Source organism: Xyrauchen texanus, chromosome 31 (assembly GCF_025860055.1).
Source record: "Xyrauchen texanus isolate HMW12.3.18 chromosome 31, RBS_HiC_50CHRs, whole genome shotgun sequence".
NCBI lineage: Eukaryota > Metazoa > Chordata > Actinopteri > Cypriniformes > Catostomidae > Xyrauchen > Xyrauchen texanus.
Window position 1 is genome coordinate 35,118,485 of NC_068306.1, and position 19,847 is coordinate 35,138,331.

At 35.7% G+C, this 19,847-nt stretch overlaps 1 protein-coding gene across 4 annotated transcripts in view; it reads right to left on the reverse strand.

Moving 5' to 3' along the window:
- Nucleotides 1-877: 877 nt before the first annotated feature.
- The window catches only part of LOC127624767 (AF4/FMR2 family member 4-like), a 63,248-nt gene continuing 44,278 nt past the window's right edge, over nucleotides 878-19,847 (reverse strand). For all 4 annotated transcript variants that reach the window (XM_052099638.1, XM_052099636.1, XM_052099635.1 and 1 more), the window contains 10 exons: nucleotides 19,389-19,468; nucleotides 15,548-15,734; nucleotides 13,462-13,550; nucleotides 12,858-12,921; nucleotides 11,093-11,229; nucleotides 10,926-10,997; nucleotides 10,645-10,738; nucleotides 10,410-10,453; nucleotides 6,407-6,624; nucleotides 878-4,752 (listed from right to left, as the gene is read on the reverse strand). In XM_052099638.1, the coding sequence (XP_051955598.1) occupies nucleotides 4,625-4,752; nucleotides 6,407-6,624; nucleotides 10,410-10,453; nucleotides 10,645-10,738; nucleotides 10,926-10,997; nucleotides 11,093-11,229; nucleotides 12,858-12,921; nucleotides 13,462-13,550; nucleotides 15,548-15,734; nucleotides 19,389-19,468 (1,113 nt within the window). In that variant the 3' untranslated portion in view covers nucleotides 878-4,624. The remainder of the gene's footprint in view (nucleotides 4,753-6,406; nucleotides 6,625-10,409; nucleotides 10,454-10,644; nucleotides 10,739-10,925; nucleotides 10,998-11,092; nucleotides 11,230-12,857; nucleotides 12,922-13,461; nucleotides 13,551-15,547; nucleotides 15,735-19,388; nucleotides 19,469-19,847) is intronic.

Here is a 19,847-nt window from a genome sequence, read left to right on the forward strand (position 1 = left end):
GCATTCATGCAGGCATAAAATTCGAATTGTCACAGCATAAAATCCAAGTTAATGGCTAGATTATGAAAATGCAATTAATGTGCAGCAAAAAATAAATAAATGTTTTTTTGTATTTTAATTTATATTTAATAATTTAATTTAAATGACATTTATTATTGTTTTTATTTTAAATTTAAATAATTTACAGACTACCCAATGATTTAGTTTACTCCTTTGTGGGGCAAGTTGTCTCACTGGACTACATTTCTTTTTTTTTAAGACGACATTTCTATTGTCAGTGTTTATTTCTAATTTTATAAGACATTCTGAAATATATTAGTATTAGTTTTACCTTGATTTACCTCAGTTTACAAGGTAAAAAGGTGTCACAACAGCTTACCATTTAAAAAAAACATGCAAACCATACTTTATTTTTATTCAGTTTGGGATGCAGATTTTATGACCTCATATAAATTAAAACAGAGTATTTGTACATTTAAAAATTCTAAATAATAATAATTACATAAAATGTAAAATAAAATATTTTACATTTAATACAAATGCAGTAACATTTTAAACATTTTTTTTAAATGATTAAAAATGTAAATTTTATAAAATGTTAAATTAATATTTTTATATTTAATATTTATAATAAATATTAAACTAATATCTTAATCTTAAATAACTTATTTAATAATTATTATGCAAGCAATTTTTATGACCTCATATTAACTGAAAAATTGCACAAAATATTAGAACAAAATGAAAAATTTTACATATCAAAAGTACATTTTTATTTAAATGCAACAAAAATAATACAATTGTTAATTTAATACAAAATATAAAAAAAAATTAACATTTTAATACAAATCTAATTTTATTAATACCAAATCTCATATACCTTTACCCTCATTTCTAAATAATGCAAACACCAAGATAACATTCCGTAATCATATATATTTTATTTTCCATACAGCAAAATACAAAGATGATTCGCAACAGACTCAGAAAATCCATTAGTAATACTCACTTCACAAAAAAAGTGTTTAAATGACAAGTTATTACAAGTTTGGATAATCAAGGCTCATAAGAGTACCTTTAAATCATAGATCATATTGCATCCATAATACGAATATATGTGTGTGTGTAGATTTCTTTCTTTTGTCAGTCTCATCCCAATACTTTAAAACTAAATTGATCTGAACTATACTGTCTTTGCCAATGATTGCTTTTTAATTATTTAATTATAAAATGAGTACTACATACATCTAGACTCGCTCAACATAATGACCTCCCTTGCTATCTGTGGAGGCTTTCTTAGATAAAGTTTAGCAGTCCAACATCATTAATGGTCATGTTCGGGGACGATCATCCTTATGGTCAACAGCATAAATCCTATTTAAACAGCATGATAAAACTAACAGACAAAAGACAAGCCTTGTTCATACAGCAAAGAAAATCAGTACAGTAATGAGTTACTTGGGAGGAAAACAACCATCCTGACGTTACTAACATACAGTGTTCAATCGAAAGTGTCATGACTTCAAAAAAAGGGGAAAAAAATGTGTTATGTAAATGTGCATATAATATTTTCACATTCTATATACAATTAATACAAATGTTAAACCGCTGTAAAAATTTACCCAAAGAGACTTTTATGTACATTTGTACAACTTAGTATTTAAATAGAAACATGCAAGAGTTATTTTCAATCAGACAAAAGAAAAAAGCATCATACCCTGGATAAAGTTATATCATTAAGAAAATTAAAGATGGATTTTAATTCTTCTAATCCTCTAAAAGCACTGTCATGAAGTCTAGTATAAAAGATAACATTAAAAACAGAAATACATAAACACACACACACACACACTCACACTCACACTCACATACTCACACACTCACACACGGGACACATCACAACAAACTAATGTGTCAAAAAGCATAAAGGCCATGGGAATATCATTTTAGCAAATCCTATTCTTATGCAGTCACTTTCTTATCACAAATCTGATAATAAAAACAGATTAGTGCATGAATTATTAATTTAGATAAAAGCATGATTAACAAACATTTGACTCCCAAATCAAATCTCAAATGACATATTCTGCAAGATGGAAGAAAATTACAAGCACACCAGAGATAAACCTAGTTGCTAGCCATTAGATGTTTAAGATTGATATACAAGTTTACTTTTCAACCGATCAAAGGAGTCCTGCACAAACAAGCTCAAGAAGACTGTCCTCGAAACATCTGCATAGACAGTGGAAACAGTTTGTCCCTACAGATAAAACAGGGAGCCAATGAGAGGAAATATTTTAGTGCAAGTCAAGAGATTATATATATTTCCAGCATTTCGTATATTGTGGATTGATCATAATCACTTTTCACTCCATCCTCCTCTATTGTCGTTCTATGGCGAAATGTTTTGTCTTATTGTGTTACTGGAAAAGAGCAATGCATGGGTGGTGGGCCAGTCTGCACTAAAATGACACAATGTAATATGTAATGTAATATGTACAAATATAAACTGCAATCGTCAATAGAACGCATCATAAATATATTCCTTACATGACTGATTTCTTTAAACAGAACTGCAAAACACAGGTGACTATGACACTATAGAGGCAACCTCAAGACTCACATTAAATATTTAAATATGATAATTTCATATACAATAGAAATACATCTCTCATCTTGTATTGCAACCCTGTATCCACAGCGAAAAACTTGTGAGTGAAAATGCAACTTGGAACATAGCGATTTGCCATTATCTAAATAAAATCTATATTAGGTAAGTCGCCACAGTACTAAAATACTCCTATGTTTAATACCAGAAAACCAACGGTGAAAGAGCGACACCTATGAGAGTGCTACATTTCGTATAAAAACATTGGCCCTGCCGTTCTTGGTACTGACGTTAACAGATCCGACAGGGTGTAACAATGACGTATTGGGTGTTTACAATTTTACCAAGAAGTGTCTGTCAAAATACGACTTCGATATGGTGCTTTATAGACTTTTGGTCTTGCAACAAGATGGAATAACATCTGGTAAAGCAATTCACCATTGACTTATCTATTGTTGCTCTTGATAGGACCATCAAGAAAAAGCTAAATTTGAACACTGCGTGGTCTACGTGTATGGCAAGCCCTTTTGACATTTAATCATCATCTACGGATTTCAAAACACAATTACAGATATCTATAAATGATTTAATACTAGTTGAAATTCCAATTACACATTTCAGCTAAGTACTACTTACTAGTAAAATTGTAGTTGTTTATCTCAACTACATTCAATGAAATACAATTGTTGAAATCAATTACATTGTTACTAATACATATATCCAATCCTGATATCAATGCTAATTTTTGATGTGTGTAAATGTATTGCAACATTTTAGATTTGGTATTTGAGATACCTGGAAATGGATTTTAAATATCAATAAATTAAAGATTAATTAAAGATATCTTAAAAAAGGCTTTCTTAATAGTTACGATAACATTATGGTAAAAAATGATCATTGCCACAGGTAAAAAAAACAAATGACAGATATTAAAATTAGCATTTTACTAGTTGTAATTCAATTTTTATTTTCAGGAATGGACATTTGCACTAATAAAAACGTAATTATTGATTTGAAAAAATATATAGTTTTTACTAATAAGTAGTACATTGCTGATACGTGAATTTGATTGAATGACAGATACATGTGAAATTCTACTAGTAAAAATCCAGTTACAAATGTCAAAAGGATTTTTTTTACTACAACTAGTTCTAATGTAATGAAGTAATGAATTCATTTTTCTAATGAAAACCCAATTATAAGCATTTTTGCTAGTAGTAACTCCACTGCTGATAAAGAATTAGCATTTTACCTAGAAAAACATTTAATTGTAGATTTCTATAATTCATATCCTGCACATGATTAAATGTCAAAAGTTCTTGCCATACTACGTGTGGCTAGATGAAATTCTGCACATGCCTTGACACCCGTCTACATTAATTTAATGATAAATACATGCTTTCTCTCCAATACTCATTTAAAACCCTTCAGTAATCCACCAACTTGCCATGGGTCACTTGTTCCTGTCCAACATCTGAACTCCAGTCCCATATCAAACCTTTCTTTGTGTATTTCAAGATACTGTTTCTCCTAGTTTCCTGTATATCAAATACAAGGCACAATAAAATGATAAAAGGAGAAAACCTCAATTTTAAAGCACCTTTGGTTAAAGGGAGGTACTTTGGTTTGAAATGAAAAGCTATAAATGCCAAATTATTATTTGTGTTTGCTTTCAGCTTGAAAACAAACAAGAAATAGAAAACAGGGGGGAAAAAAACAATTAAAATACAAATGAAGAAACGAGGAAGATGGCTTTTAGTCTGAAACAAGCCTGTGATATGAACAGGACAACGCAGTGTATGTGGTTTGGCCGCCTCCCCTCTCATGAATATTCACAGGGTTTGTCGTGGCGGAGTAGGATACAAAGTGTTTTCAGTTTTTGGCAAGCTGGTGTACAAATGAGACACAGTGTCACAGAGAATGTCTGAGGCAGATAAAGTGTGTAAGTGTTTTGCGTAGGCATAGAGAGGACTACGAATAAAGCGCATGGCCACAGGTGGTGCTCTTGAGACAGCTCTACGGTATGAGCTTGGCGTCGAGTCGTAGCCAGTGCAGGCCCTGCCGTGTGTACCGCACCAGTTCTGTCATAGTGCTGGTGTTGAAGATGAGCGGGCTCATCACTTTATCCATTTCAGCAAAGAACTCTGTGAGAGACGGGAGAGAAAGACCACAAAAAGACAGTCAAATTAGAAAAGAAATAGGGCTGGGAAATTTAACACATTGACTTCTGCAAATAATATTTTTTAGACTTTCTCTTCAATTTGGCATGCCCAATTCTCAATGCGCTCTAAGTGCTCGTGGTGGCGTAGTGACTCGCCTCAATCCGGGTGGCGGAGGACAAATCTCAGTTGCCTCCGTGTCTGAGAACGTCAATCACCAGATTTTACAAATGAAAATATATACCGTAGGTGCCATTATATTTTAGGACGGGTGTCCCTGCAAGGGGATTATCATATTGAGGTGCACTTGGCAAAACCCCTGCAGTAAGGCACTTACAATGGAAGTGAATAGGGCCAGTCCATAAACATTGCTATACACAGTGTTTCAAAAGAATAGCCACCATTACACGTGTTTACATGATTTTAGAGTAATATAATTGCTTACTAATCTTATCTGTATAAAGTTATATCCAATATTGTAACTTTGTGATATTTTGCCATTAGATTCCCAAATGTCAGCTCTATGCTGATGATACAGTTATTTATACATCGGCTAGGTCGTCTTCCAAGGCAGCTGCGATTTTAGGTGCTCAAATGGAGGATATATCTGTGTGGCTTAAAAAAAACAAAAAACAAAAACATTAAAAGATAAAGAAAATGGTTTCAATGAGCTTTTTAATATAAAAGCACAAAGAAAAACTCAAAATTAAGATACAAAATGAAAACATTTAGGAGGTTACAGAATTGAAATTTCTGGGCATTATCCTACATCAACAACTGACTTTTTTGTAGATTAGTAAAAAGGCATGATGGTAATAGAACCACTAGGGGCATAGCAAATGGTAGTTGCAGAATTGATTTTAGAAGAACTTCTTTTGGACAAAGCCTTTTCTGTAAAAGGCTCTCAGCTTTAGAATACATTAGCAAATGAAATAAAGTTGATAGAGGATTTAAAGTGTTTTGTAATGGTGGTTAAGCATTGGCTCAAATCAAGTCAGATTTGCACGCACTCTTAGTTTAGTAAATCTTTTATTTGTACATTTTTTTTGCACATGTTGTTTCTAACTTTATATGTTCTTATTTCTTTTTAAAGGATCTTCTAGGGACAAGGGATGCAAACTAGCAAGTGCTATATTCTCTTTGTGCAATGTATCATTTTTGTCTTTTAACTGAAATTATGTCTTTTGTACCTACACAAATAAACGCATACAATGCAATGGTGATGTAACTCCTGTAAACCCTGTAATCTGGTACACGCTGTAACCCCGGTTAATCCCACTAAAATAATGTTAACCCACATATGTTTACATATTGTGGCTATACTTTTAAAACAGTGAGTATTTTAATGTTTAAAGACTGGCCCCATTCACTTCCATTGTAAGTGCCTCACTGTAATTGCCTTTTCTTTTCTTTTTTTAAATACACAACGGACAAGTCAAAATAATTTTTGTGGTAATCAGCATTATTCCACAAATTCTGCCGACTGAGTTTTACTTGTACTGAACCCGGAATATTCCTTAAACCAACATAGTATAATTAAAGTACTATTTTAGGAAGGTGCCTAGCGTATTTTAACTACAGATTTTGGAGAGTAAAAAGTTGTTGTTGATGTTTCACAACAGCGCTGTATGAACTCTACCTCTCTGCTCTTTGGAGAGCTGCTCAGCCTGATCCCACACTTCAGTGGCGTAGAGGAAGTTGGAGGTGACCTGCACGTAGCTGGCTGCCATCTGGTGGATGCGCTGAGGGATGGTGACGGAGGAGCTGGCGCTCTGACTGGAGCTGCTGGAGGAGTAGCTGCCCGCGCTGCCCGGAGAGAGCTTAGGAGAGACCGGAGACGGCATCCCAGCCGTTTTACTGCAGACACACAGAGGTGTTGGAATGAGGACATAAAAGTCTTTCCACATGCAACACCTCATCCATACTATGTATTAGATTTTTCTGTGCTCCATAATAATTCATCGTAATGCTTATTTTGAGTGTGTGTGTGTATGTATGTATGTATGTATGTATGTATGTGCATTATATATATATATATATATATATTATACACACTCACCTAAAGGATTATTAGGAACACCATACTAATACTGTGTTTGACCCCCTTTCGCCTTCAGAACTGCCTTAATTCTACGTGGCATTGATTCAACAAGGTGCTGAAAGCATTCTTTAGAAATGTTGGCCCATATTGATAGGATAGCATCTTGCAGTTGATGGAGATTTGTGGGATGCACATCCAGGGCACGAAGCTCCCGTTCCACCACATCCCAAAGATGCTCTATTGGGTTTAAATCTGGTCACTGTGGGGGCCATTTTATTACAGTGAACTCATTGTCATGTTCAAGAAACCAATTTGAAATGATTCGAGCTTTGTGACATGGTTCATTATCCTGCTGGAAGTAGCCATCAGAGGATGGGTACATGGTGGCCATAAAGGGATGGACATGGTCAGAAACAATGCTCAGGTAGGCCGTGGCATTTAAACGATGCCCTATTGGCACTAAGGGGCCTAAAGTGTGCCAAGAAAACATCCCCCACACCATTACACCACCACCACCAGCCTGCACAGTGGTAACAAGGCATGATGGATCCATGTTCTCATTCTGTTTACGCCAAATTCTGACTCTACCATCTGAATGTCTCAACAGAAATCGAGACTCATCAGACCAGGCAACATTTTTCCAGTCATCAACTGTCCAATTTTGGTGAGCTCTTGCAAATTGTTGCCTCTTTTTCCTATTTGTAGTGGAGATGAGTGGTACCCGGTGGGGTCTTCTGCTGTTATAGCCCATCCGCCTCAAGGTTGTGCATGTTGTGGCTTCACAAATGCTTTGCTGCATACCTCGGTTGTAACGAGTGGTTATTTCAGGCAAAGTTTCTCTTCTATCAGCTTGAATCAGTCGGCCCATTCTCCTCTGACCTCTAGCATCAACAAGGCATTTTCGCCCACAGGACTGCCGCATACTGGATGTTTTTCCCTTTTCACACCATTCTTTGTAAACCCTAGAAATGGTTGTGCGTGAAAATCCCAGTAACTGAGCAGATTGTGAAATACTCAGACCGGCCCGTCTGGCACCAACAACCATGCCACGCTCAAAATTGCTTAAATCACCTTTCTTTCCCATTATGACATTCAGTTTGGAGTTCAGGAGATTGTCTTGACCAGGACCACACCCCTAAATGCATTGAAGCAACTGCCATGTGATTGGTTGATTAGATAATTGCATTAATGAGAAATTGAACAGGTGTTCCTAATAATCCTTTAGGTGAAGATAGATAGATAGATAGACAGATAGATAGATAGATAGATATAGACAGACAGACAGACAGACACAACAGTTAGTTGTGGTCCTCAAATATGATTGGACGAGAGACAATCCATGAGCACTAATGATCTGACACCATCAGCACTCCGATGCTTCACTGCGTGTATCACTAGCTGAAGTGAATTTCATTACAGTCAGTGTTTACATACAACACTCTGTGGTTGCTCATATTACTACTAAAGCTAGGAAATAGCTTTAAACGAACAACTTCAGCATTAGAGGCTAATCACAGCTGAGAGACACAACAGACGGATTAATTATACAAACTGAAAGCGCTTACCTCTTATCGTACTTTCCACATTGGAGTGGGCACACTGTTTAAAATGGCGGAGTACATTACGATTTCTATAGTGAAAGATTCTTGCACACTTGCTACCGTGAAATAGGGAAAAATAACCCCACTTGGAAGGCTACTTTTCCACTGAGAAAGCTGATCTTCAGAAAGCTGAAAGAATCTCTGCTTGGGTGTGGTAACAGGCGATCGATCGAATGCACGCACACACACACACACATCCATCCATTTCTGAATTACTAACGAATGCTTGGACGCGGAGGTCGCGTTAACCGAATATTTTCCATCATTGACCGATTTTTTTTTTGCAGTGATGGAAAAATCTGAAGGCCGTCTGTCATTTGACAGATTACGGTTTACACGGAGGGTGAGCTATTTTAACTTGTAACTGTAATTCCTGCCCCTGTCCAGTTGGTGGCGAGTGCATATATATTAATTAGCTATCTATCTAGTATTGTCTCGTCTCTGATCTCAGTGCATGGTTTCTTTGTCCCGTATAGCTTTAGTCACCGCTACATACGATTGTAAAAATGTCACGGCAGTGGAGTGTGAAAAGTTTCTTCAAACGGCCAAATAGTTGTGATGTTGTTGATAAGAGGTGAAAAAAGAGAGATGCAGTGGATGATGAAGGACAAAGAACAGACAACGTTTATCAATCACCGGCAGTTAATTTTACGGGGCAAGAAAGTGGCAGCAAGGAGGTCAGGAGGGAGTACCGGGTTCAGTGGGAGCAGGAGTTCATGTGGTTCAGGAGGGAAGGTGGCAAAATGTTCTGCGACATCAGCATAAAAGCTAACATGAGTAACGGATTTGTCCGAGGGTCAGCTTTGAATTATCACAAAAGTAGCCGTAGCCATAGCCACATCAAAGCTTCACGGGTGGTAAACCAGAGCGTACTCAAAGCATCTCGTTATCTGGGAGTTGACGCATTGAAGAGCTGTAGGCTGAATGTTTTGGAGTGCATCTGGGGTGCAGCTGCACCACTTGTGCAGAAGGAGCGCATGCTGCGTGATTTCCTCCCGGTGAAGCGAGTGCTTGCAGGATCGGGAAATCCCACATTCAGAGAGTCCTGCAAACTTTTGATTGCTTCCCTGGGAGAAATGTTTCCCGACTTCAAAACTTTGGCTGAAGTAGCGCTGGTAATTCCAGTCTCCAGTGTAACAGCAGAGTGCGGGTTCAGCCTCCAGAACAAAATTAAAACTACCACAAGAAGTCGTCTGTCCGAGGCAAAGACACAAAATCTAATGACAATTGCCTCAGCATCAGTCTCCGTTGATGCGTTTGATTATGCACAGGCGAGCACCCAGTTTAAATCGATGCGGAACAGGTGGAAGGTTTGAGTTGTCGATTGAGTTCTGTTCAGTTTTTATGTGTTTTGTTCATAGTTGAATCATACTTGTTTTTTTAATATTGCGTTGTTCATATGTCGTGTTTTAGTGACCTCGGCTGTCACTACGAAAATAAAAAAATACATTAATCCGCTTCATGTAGTGTGTCTCTGTTATTCAGCTGTTCTCTTCATAAATAAATAAATGCATAATCTGCTATATGATCGTCCTGTAAGTTCATGATTAAAAATGAAAACGTGAATGAAAATAAAAGCTATTAATTGTCTTATTATCATTAAAATATGAAAATTAAAATGATGGGTAATAATAAATTATGATGGAATTTTTACGACCCTGTCCATCAAATTGACGGACGATGAGAATGTCTAACGCAAGCACTGATTGGACGCATCATTTAGTATGAACCAGCAATGACAGATTCTGATAAAGTAGTTCCATGCACAAATGTGTTTTTATGACCGTACTCTGTTTTTCCTAATTTTAAAAAATGCACTTGTTCATTGAACTGTTGTATATAAGCAATAGCACACGAGCAAGAGTTCACCTCAAGAAAGCAAAAGGATTTGAGGTGTTATTTATGCTATGCGCTGTTCAGACCCCTACCCCTAAATATAAGCAACAGAAAGAGTGATGCTAACTTTAAAGACCACTTGCTAACAAACACAAGGTACTTACTTTGCTACTCCAGGAGATGCAGCTTGGGTATTACTCAATGAATTCTGAAAATAAATAAAATGTATTAAAATAATTAATAAACTTAGTCCTTAACAAAAATCTTAATTCACACAGTAATCTGCTGACAAACATGACAAATACATATGTAAACATATTTTATGCTAGAACAGACGCTTCACTCTACTTTATGCTTCACCTATTTGCTGGAAATAAAAAAGACACAAAACCCTGTTACCTTCAAGTGTTCGGTGAGTGTCTTTGAGTATTTCAGTGCACTTTCTTTCCGTAGCTTGAACAGCCTCAGATAGAGGAGAGCCTGGCACCTCAGGCTGCAGGGCGACACAAAAAATACATCAATTATGTTCTTGATTAATAATAATGTTGTTTGCATTTGCTCATTCAACAAGCCTGAAACTCTGTTTGTCTATTAATAGTGTTCGAGTGCATGAAGTAACTACAGTCAATAAAAAAATATAGCCTTGAAATGTGCAGAATCAATGCATTGCAGAAACGTACCACAGCACTGCTAGTCTTTTGTCAGCTGAAGTAGCGTCTGGGGCCATGTAGCTTTTTAACTTCATAGTGTACCTACACAACACATATACACTTTGTTGCACCCAGTACCACATTTAGAATACTATGAAAGACACAAGCAACATGTTTATAATGGTCCAAGATCTTACTTGATGAGCTCCACGGTTTCTGCATACATAGGGAAGGGGGATTTGGCCTCCTGAGCGCTTTTCTCCAGAGCGTTTCCACATTCAATGAAAGACACCACAGCATCCAGGTAATACACAGCCTTCTCAAACCTGTCCATCTGTGGAGAGGAACACAGCGCTTATGTTTACACAGTAGCATTGAGACATATTTTTACTTCAAAGTAGTGCAGCATATCACATTTTACATTTGTGTAATCAGATTACAGTTACTGACTTTCAATTAAGTAAATTACTTTGAAGTTCATTACTTGGGTTGCACATATTTCATGTAAGCAACACCTAGCTAAGTGCAAAAAGATACTAGCAACCATGAGCAACATGCTAACAACATGCTAAAACATGCTAGCAATGCCTAGCCACATTCAAAAACATTCTAGCAACACCTAGCTACTTGATAAAACATGTTGGCAACCACAAGCAACTCACTAACATGATAAAACATGATAGCAAAGCCTAGCTAAGCGCTAAAACATGTTAGCAATGCCTAGCCACATACAAAAACATACTAGCAACACCTAGCTAAGTGCTAAAAGATGCTAGCAACCATGAGCAACATTCTAACATCATGCTAAAACAAGCTAGCAAATCCTAGCTAAGCACTAAATGATGTTAGCAACATGATAGCAATGCCTAGCCACTAGGGGTGTGCGATATATATCGTCTACGATAATATCGCAATTGATTCAGTTTAAAATAATAAAGATCTCTTTTCCTTCAATATATTGTTTTGATTAATAATATGAACAATCAATATGATCATGTTATGCTATTAATATGTTGAAGAGGGAACTAGTACTATATAAGCCTTCAAAACATTTTTGTTATTTTTTTTGTATTTAAGGATGCAAAATATTGTTCATAACTGTTTATTGTTATGGGCAAAATCCCAGAAAATATCGAGATATAATTTTTTGTCAATATCGCACACCCTTACTAGCCACATTCAAAAACATACTAGCAACACCTAGCTACTTCATAAAACATGTTAGCAACCAAGAACAACATGCTAACAAAGCCTAGCTAAGTGCTAAAACATGCCAGCAACATGTTATCAATGCCTAGCTTCATGCTGGCAACCCCTAGCTACATGTTCAAATAGGCTAGAAACCTGCTAGCAAAACCTAGCTACATGCTAGCAATGACTAGCTACATGATAAACCATGCTAGCAATGACTAGCTACATGCTACATGTCTGTCTGTCTGTCTGACTGAAGGGCTTGTAAAACCTAAGTTTTTAACTGTTTCAACTTACAGGCCAGGCTTTTCAAGCAAACCTCAAAGTTTGTGTACACATTTTTCAATCTATTTAGTTACTGTAATCTTTTTACTTTTTAGTCAAAGTAGCGTAGTGCATCACATTTTAAATCTGTGTAATCAGAAAACAGGTACTGACTTTCAATTAAGTCAATTACTTAAAAAGTCAATTACCTAAAATTACTTACAATTACACATATTTCTAAATTGATACATGTAAAACATGAATTGTGTTCATATTTACGTCTGTTACATGGGTTTGAAGAGAATATTGCTGAGCAAGTTAGATCTTATAAGAATGTTTATAGCTAGCTACCTGAAAAAAAAAAAAACAACAAAAAAAGGTTTAATTTTAAAGACATTTCAGTGTAATACCATTGCCCCCTTGAGTACTGAGGTTTGTTCCCACCACAGTAGTGCAAGAATGCAAGGCAAGACTTTCAGATAAAAAAGGTAATAAACAAATCCTCACCAGAGCATCTGCATTGTGTTTCAGTTTCTTCGCCTCTTGAAGGTAATGGTCAGCAGAATGAACCCTGAAATAGATTTGAATGCTTTTTAATTTGCAATATCTTATTCTGGTATGAAAACTCACATTTAAAACAGTTCTAAATAAACACTACAACATCCTAATGCCATGCCAGCGCAGAACAACAAAATCACAGTAAACCAGAACATATTTTTGTCAATCTAGAACACGGATTTTTGACCAGTGATAGGCTGGGCTACCCAGAAAGGTAACAGAAATAGAAACTAGGGCTGGGTAAACATATCAAATTTTAGATTAATGGCGATTTTCATCGGAGAACTCCCATTAGTAATTAAGAATTCTAAATCGAATCAAGAGCTTCTGAATCGAATCAAATTGGTAACTCAGTATTGTTACCAAGACCTGATAGAAAGCAAGTGACTGTGAAAACATCTCATCACTTGTCACTTTCATCACTAATAAGGACAAAAGCCCAGATTAGTATGGAAGCTTTGATTGCGAACCACTGGGTTAGGACATGGCGTAAAAGCAATGTAAGGAATTTACGAGAACTAATGTCCATACTAAAAGACAAAAGTCTCTGTACCTGTCCTCAAACAGGAGTTTGGATCTGGACTTCAAGCCTTCAGAGAGGGACGCCACTGCCAGAGGATTCTCAGTTTTAGAACTTTTCTCCTGCAAAAGAAATTACGTGAGAATGACCGAAAGAGACGTGATTGCGAAATGTTGCAAAAACCTCTATCCACTCAAGGTGAAATACAACTGTCTGATATACAGTATTGAACATTCACAATATATTATTTGTGTGATTATCTAATCAGCCAATCATGTGGCGGTATTGCAATGCATAAAATCATGCAGATGGGAGCTTCAGGAGTAACATTTTCAAGCACAACAGTCTCTAGAATTTACTCAGAATGGTGCCAAAAACAAAAAACTTCCAGTGAGCGGCAGTTCCATGGACGAAAACGCCTGGTTGATGAGAGGTCAATAGAGAATGGCCAGACTGGTTCAAGCTGACAGAAAGGCTACAGTATCAGAATAGCATCTCATAATACACAACACGCGGAAACTTGGGACGGATAGGCTACAAGAGTAGCAGACCATTTTGGGCACTTTATTAAGACCATAGTTCAAGTCTTCATTGTTTTTCCATTTGCAAGTACGAGCGCATTAAAATTATATTTTAATAACTTCTCTGACATAAAGCTTTTTTTTTTTAAAGCATGATTATGTATAACCATATTGATTGAGAGATTACATTGAATATTTGTCCTATTAAATATTAATTTGTCACACTGCAGGGGCATTTAAGATGACCTAGTGAGGGCAAAATGTAATTGAAATGACTGAAAAACTGAAGAGAAATAATGTCTAGTCGCAGCACCTAAAATATACACGTTATTGACAAATAAGCTTGTCCAAGATAAAATCTAGTTTAAAACACATATAAAAGTCATATTTGTGTTCATGCTGATTTCATACATTTTTGAAAAACATGTATAGTATTGTCTACAAACAAAAATGATTTAACGAATATACAAAAAATCAAGTGGTGTAACAAAGTAAAATATATTTTTCTTGCACCTTGAATACACCTTCTGAATGTACTTAACTTAATCATTAATTCAAAAAAAGGTTTGAAATGTTTTCAAGGTAAAATATTTTAAAGGTATTTTTAACAAAAATGTATATATTATATATAAATATATTTACCCATGTATGTATGCATGTATATATACATTTTTAAAATTTGTAATTAGTTAAAAAAAAATATCTATCTATCTATATGAAAGATAAGCAGTGAACAAATTTTGATTCAAAATATTATAAATATATGAAAATATTTTGTCCACCAAATTAAATCAGGTGGTGTAACATGCAGGTAGCCATTTTGTTGTCATGTGACAAGAAATAAAGTAAACAGGAAAAAAAAATAAAAATCAAACACAAAAAAGCCCTTTAGATCCTCATGAACCTCTGTATGTAATGATTTAAAAAATATATCAGAGATTTTGACATTTTAATGAAAAGTCACATTTTGTTTAGGTAAAATTGAGTAACCTCTCAAAAAAATAAAAAAATAAAATAAATAATAATAATAATAATAATAATTATTATTATATATATATATATTTTCAAAAAAATTGCCCTAGGTGTGGATGTGGAGGTGAGTGTATGTCTGTCTATGTGTGGCCCTGCGATGGACTGGCGACCTGTCCAGGGTGTCCCCCGCCTTTCGCCCAATGTTAGCTGGGATAGGCTCCAGCCCCCCGCGACCCTGTACACAGGATAAGCGGTTGACGATGGATGGATGGATGGATATATATATTTTGTATTTTTATTTATTTTATTATTTTATATTTTCTGCGAATATAACAGATTTTTGTTAAGCAATATTCCTATTCCTAAATGTAAATAACGACATACGAGACATGAGTGCAGAAAGACCCCACCTCCAGAAATACAGTAAATCCACAATACAGCATTTATAAATGTAAAAAGTGGAGACAGTAAATACTGGCAGCATACAGTGGAAGTGTGTGGGAAATGTCTGAGTGGATGGGGAACCGATAACTTGAGGTTTTCACACCATAAGAAAGTTCACACAGGAGTGCGTGTGTGCGTACAAAGGGAGAGGACGGCAAACACAAACTCCAACACACACACACCTTAGCATCCCTGCGTGCAGGTTTGTCGTCGCCTTTGCGGTGTTTGGAGTTGGAGCTGCTCTTGCTGCTGCCGCTACTGGGCACAGAGGTGGAGGACTGGCTGAGTGTCCGCTTGCGACCCTGGTGCTCTAACTTGGACGGAGAGGGCGCCGACTCCTTCTCCTTATCCTGAGCACGCTTAGACGAGCTAGAGAAAAAGTTTGCACTTTAACATTTAAGATTAAAGCTGATGTCATTTTTTGGATGTTAAAAAGCTTTCTCCAATCCCAGCATATTATGCAGTCAACTTCGAGTAAACCATTCATTTGTTTAAACTTTCTTTGCGTTCAGTTCAACCAGTGCTTGAAGAAGAAAAAAAAAAAAAAAAAAAAAACAACATACAGGTACTCTCTCCTTGTTAGTTTTAAAATAAAAACTTTTTGGTAAATAAATGATACTCTGAGATGGCTTTTGTTCATAACATATGTTTATTTAAAAATAAATCTATTCATTTGGGATTTATATTATATGGCAGGGCTCTTCAACAAATGTTTGCAGGGCCAGATTATACAGATGAAAACTCAAAGGGGGGACAAACTTTTTTCCGTATTTATCTTCCCGAACACTTTCATTGTAACTAACATGTTAACAAGAAACACAAAACACTGTTAATAATATGCATTTAATTACATAAAAAGTAATGGGGTATTTAATTAACATTTTTAAATGTTAAAAATAAAATAAATTCCTTCTTATGATTGGTTGAAATATGTGTGTTAAAACATTTCATCCACAGGAAGTTCCAATCAGTATTAATCACTGTTTTATATTAATGCACCTACTCTGTTGTCCTCCGAAATGAGACATTATGAGATATGTTCAAACTGCCTCAGGACGAGAATATAGTCTCAGATCTGGGATTAATCATCACATCACAAAACAACATCAAGTCATGCAGTGCTGTCTTAAATTCAACTGTGAAGTGCTACAGGAAACACGGAAAAGACAACAGTGTTCATCAGCGTATTACTCACCAAAAGCACTTTTTTTTTTTCAAGGAGGGGGAGAGGAGGTAACCGGGACTCATTAAATTAGTCTTTTGCTATCCGTCAAGATGAGGCAAGACAATATATATATATTGTAATATGACAAACATCTAATATTGCTGCCCTGCTAAACATGTGCATCTGTAACAGCTAGAGCAGTGTTTCCCAACCACTGTGCCATGGCACACTAGTGTGCCGTGGAAAATTATCAAATTCCACAAAATAAATAAATGCATGAAAAAAATAATAGTAATCATTTCATGGATACAAACTCCTCACTTTACGGAGAAAAATTCGCCGTTTTGAAGCCATAATCAATCACTTTTGTGATTGTGAAGAACAATGATTAATGTGCAAAAGTGAGTGATGTTTATACGCGTTAAGGGTCTCTCACATGACTCGTGTCAGCGCTGCAGAATACATTGAACCTATGAAGTAACAACACACCAAAGTGTTTTTCACACACATGTTTTTGCTTCACCAATAATGTCTTTGAGAGTACTTAAGCAACAAGAAATATTTAAAAACTGTCCAGATTTGTGAAGAGACATTGAATGTCTCATAATTTCTTTTAATTCAGTATTTAATTAATCTAATTTAATTAATCATTTCTTTTAATTAAATATTACTTTATTTATGAAGAGACCCCAGTTATTTAACTAATTTAAATTCACCAAGAAAATGCTTAGACCTAAACATAAACGAGTCATTTTATTACTTTCTACTATCAAAGCAACTGCAAGCTTTTTTTTCTCTCTTCCAAAAACACATTTTCAATGTTTATTGTGCACACCTCACGCTTTTCACGTGGCAAACTCGTAAAATCACCCCTGCGACGCTTTCTGCAACTCTTGTCATGTGGAGGGCGATGCGGCGCTTGACGCTGGGTTCAGCCTCCAGAACCAAATTAAAACTGTTTTTAATTATTTGTTTTTTGTAATATTGTGTTGTTCATCTGTCGTGTTTTAGTGGCTTCCGCTGTCACTGCGGTGGAAAAAACAATCATCTGCTTCATGTGGTGTCTCTGTTATTCATCTGTTCTCTTAATAAATAAATAAATGCATAATCTGCTATATGATCGTCCTGTAAGTGCATGATTAAAAATTAAAACGAATGATGGGTAATAATAGATTATAGCGGATTTTTTACGACCCTGTCCGTCGAAATGACGATGATGACAAAGTCTAACGCAAGCACTGTATGTGACTTTTTTCTCTCGCATAGCCTAATTTCAAACATTACAAGTAAACACGCCAAGATGGACAGAAAACATGGACAAGTTCTTGAAAAGGAAAAATATTGATGATGGTTAGCCTATGTGGGATAGTGGTGTGTCGTAGAATTTTTTAGTCGTAAAAAGTGTACCGTAGCAGAAAAAAGTATGGGAAACACTGCACTAGAAGACGCCCCGCAATCACACATCACATATTGAAACTTTGAAGGAGACTGTTTTATAGCACTCAACTTCTGCTGTTTTGAAATCGTGCAACATTGTGATTTCATTCTTAATTCAATCAATCGTGCAATCGTGGCCTTTATGGATACTATATGGATATTTCAAAGTCTGCAAGTTTAGAGCACTTTGGATGATTTTCCCCTCATCATGTAAAGTAAGAGCTACTTTTACAACGGTCACGTCAGCAATATGGTTTTTACCAATTTATCTGGAATTAATTTACATGTTATGAGGAGTGCCAACCCTTCTACATTATGTGGCTATTATTATCTGTTCTGTTCCCTTCAGGGCAGGTGGTTCTTCACCACCACATCATGCGCATTCAATTCGTTTAACACACACCTAACCATGGATTATCCTATCCCTTACTTAAAAGAAGAATGAAAATTCTCTCATTATTCACTCACCCTCATGTTATCCCAGATGTGTATGACTTTCTTCTGCTAAACATAAACAAATAATTTTAAAGAATTTCTCAGTTGTTTTTGTCCACACAATGCAAGTGAATGGGTGCCAACATTTTGAAGCTCTTAAAATCACATAAGTCAGCATAAAAGTAAATCCATAAGACTCCAGTGGTTAAATCAATGCTTTCAGAAGCAATATGATAGGTGTGGGTGAGAAATAGATCAATATTTTGTCCTTTTTTTTTTTTTTAATATGAATTCTCCTCCCTGTTCAGTCAACCTCCACTTTAACTTTCACATTCTTCTTGTGTTTTTGGTGATTCACTTTCGTCATACATATTGCCCCTTACTGGGCAGAGAGATGAATTTCTAGCAAAGAATTACTTAAATATTGATCTGTTTCTCACCCACACCTGTAATATCACTTCTGAAGATAAAGATTTAACTACTGGAGTCGTATGGATAACTTTTAACCTGCCATTACAGTATGTGGTTTTTGGAGCATAAAAATGTTGGCACCCATTCACTTGCATTGTATGGACCTACAGAGCAGAAATATTCTTCTAAAAATCTTAATTTGAGTTCTGTAGAAGATAGAAAGTCATACACATCTGGGATGGAATGAGGGTGAGTAAATTATAGAGAATCTTTGGGAAAAGAAACATTATTACAATGTCCAGTCATTTATTCACACACAATAGTACACTTATTATACAAACGCCTGTTTTCCCCATTTATCCCTTATATAAAAACCAAATGAACTGAAAAAATTTACTAAAGCTAACTGACAAACAAAATAAAACTAAATTTTAGTAACATTTTTACTATGAAATATAAATAAACTAAATAAAAATGTAAAACTATTATAACCTTGCTTCAAGCACCTAGTTCAACAAATTTGAGGCATCAAAGCATTTACAATGTTAATGTAAATCAAAGCACAATGAACTCACTATTTACTGCTTGATTTGTGTGATGACTTCTCATCTTGTTTGGATTTCTTACTCTCTGGCTTGACACCACCATCATCATTCTGCAGGAGCAATATAGCATAAAAGAAAAGGCATTTTTACAATTAAACAATTACAATTGCTTCATTTCGTAGGGAAAACACCAAATAATAGGCCAACTAAACACGCCAACTAAAATTGATAAGTGATCGTTGTGGAAACACTCTGCATAGGCAGTAACCATGCGTGACATCCTTACATGAAGTGCACGACTCACAATTGATGTCAATAGAGTTTGGTGTTAGCATGATGCTGAGCTAAGCTAAAATGGTCATCGCGACTCTCTACCGTATCAGTACTATGGAGCCACGTGCTTTTTTACAAATTGAATATGCTAAACATCACATTCTCCACTAAGAACATCTAATGTAAAAAAAAAAAAAAAACAGGCATCCGTTATGA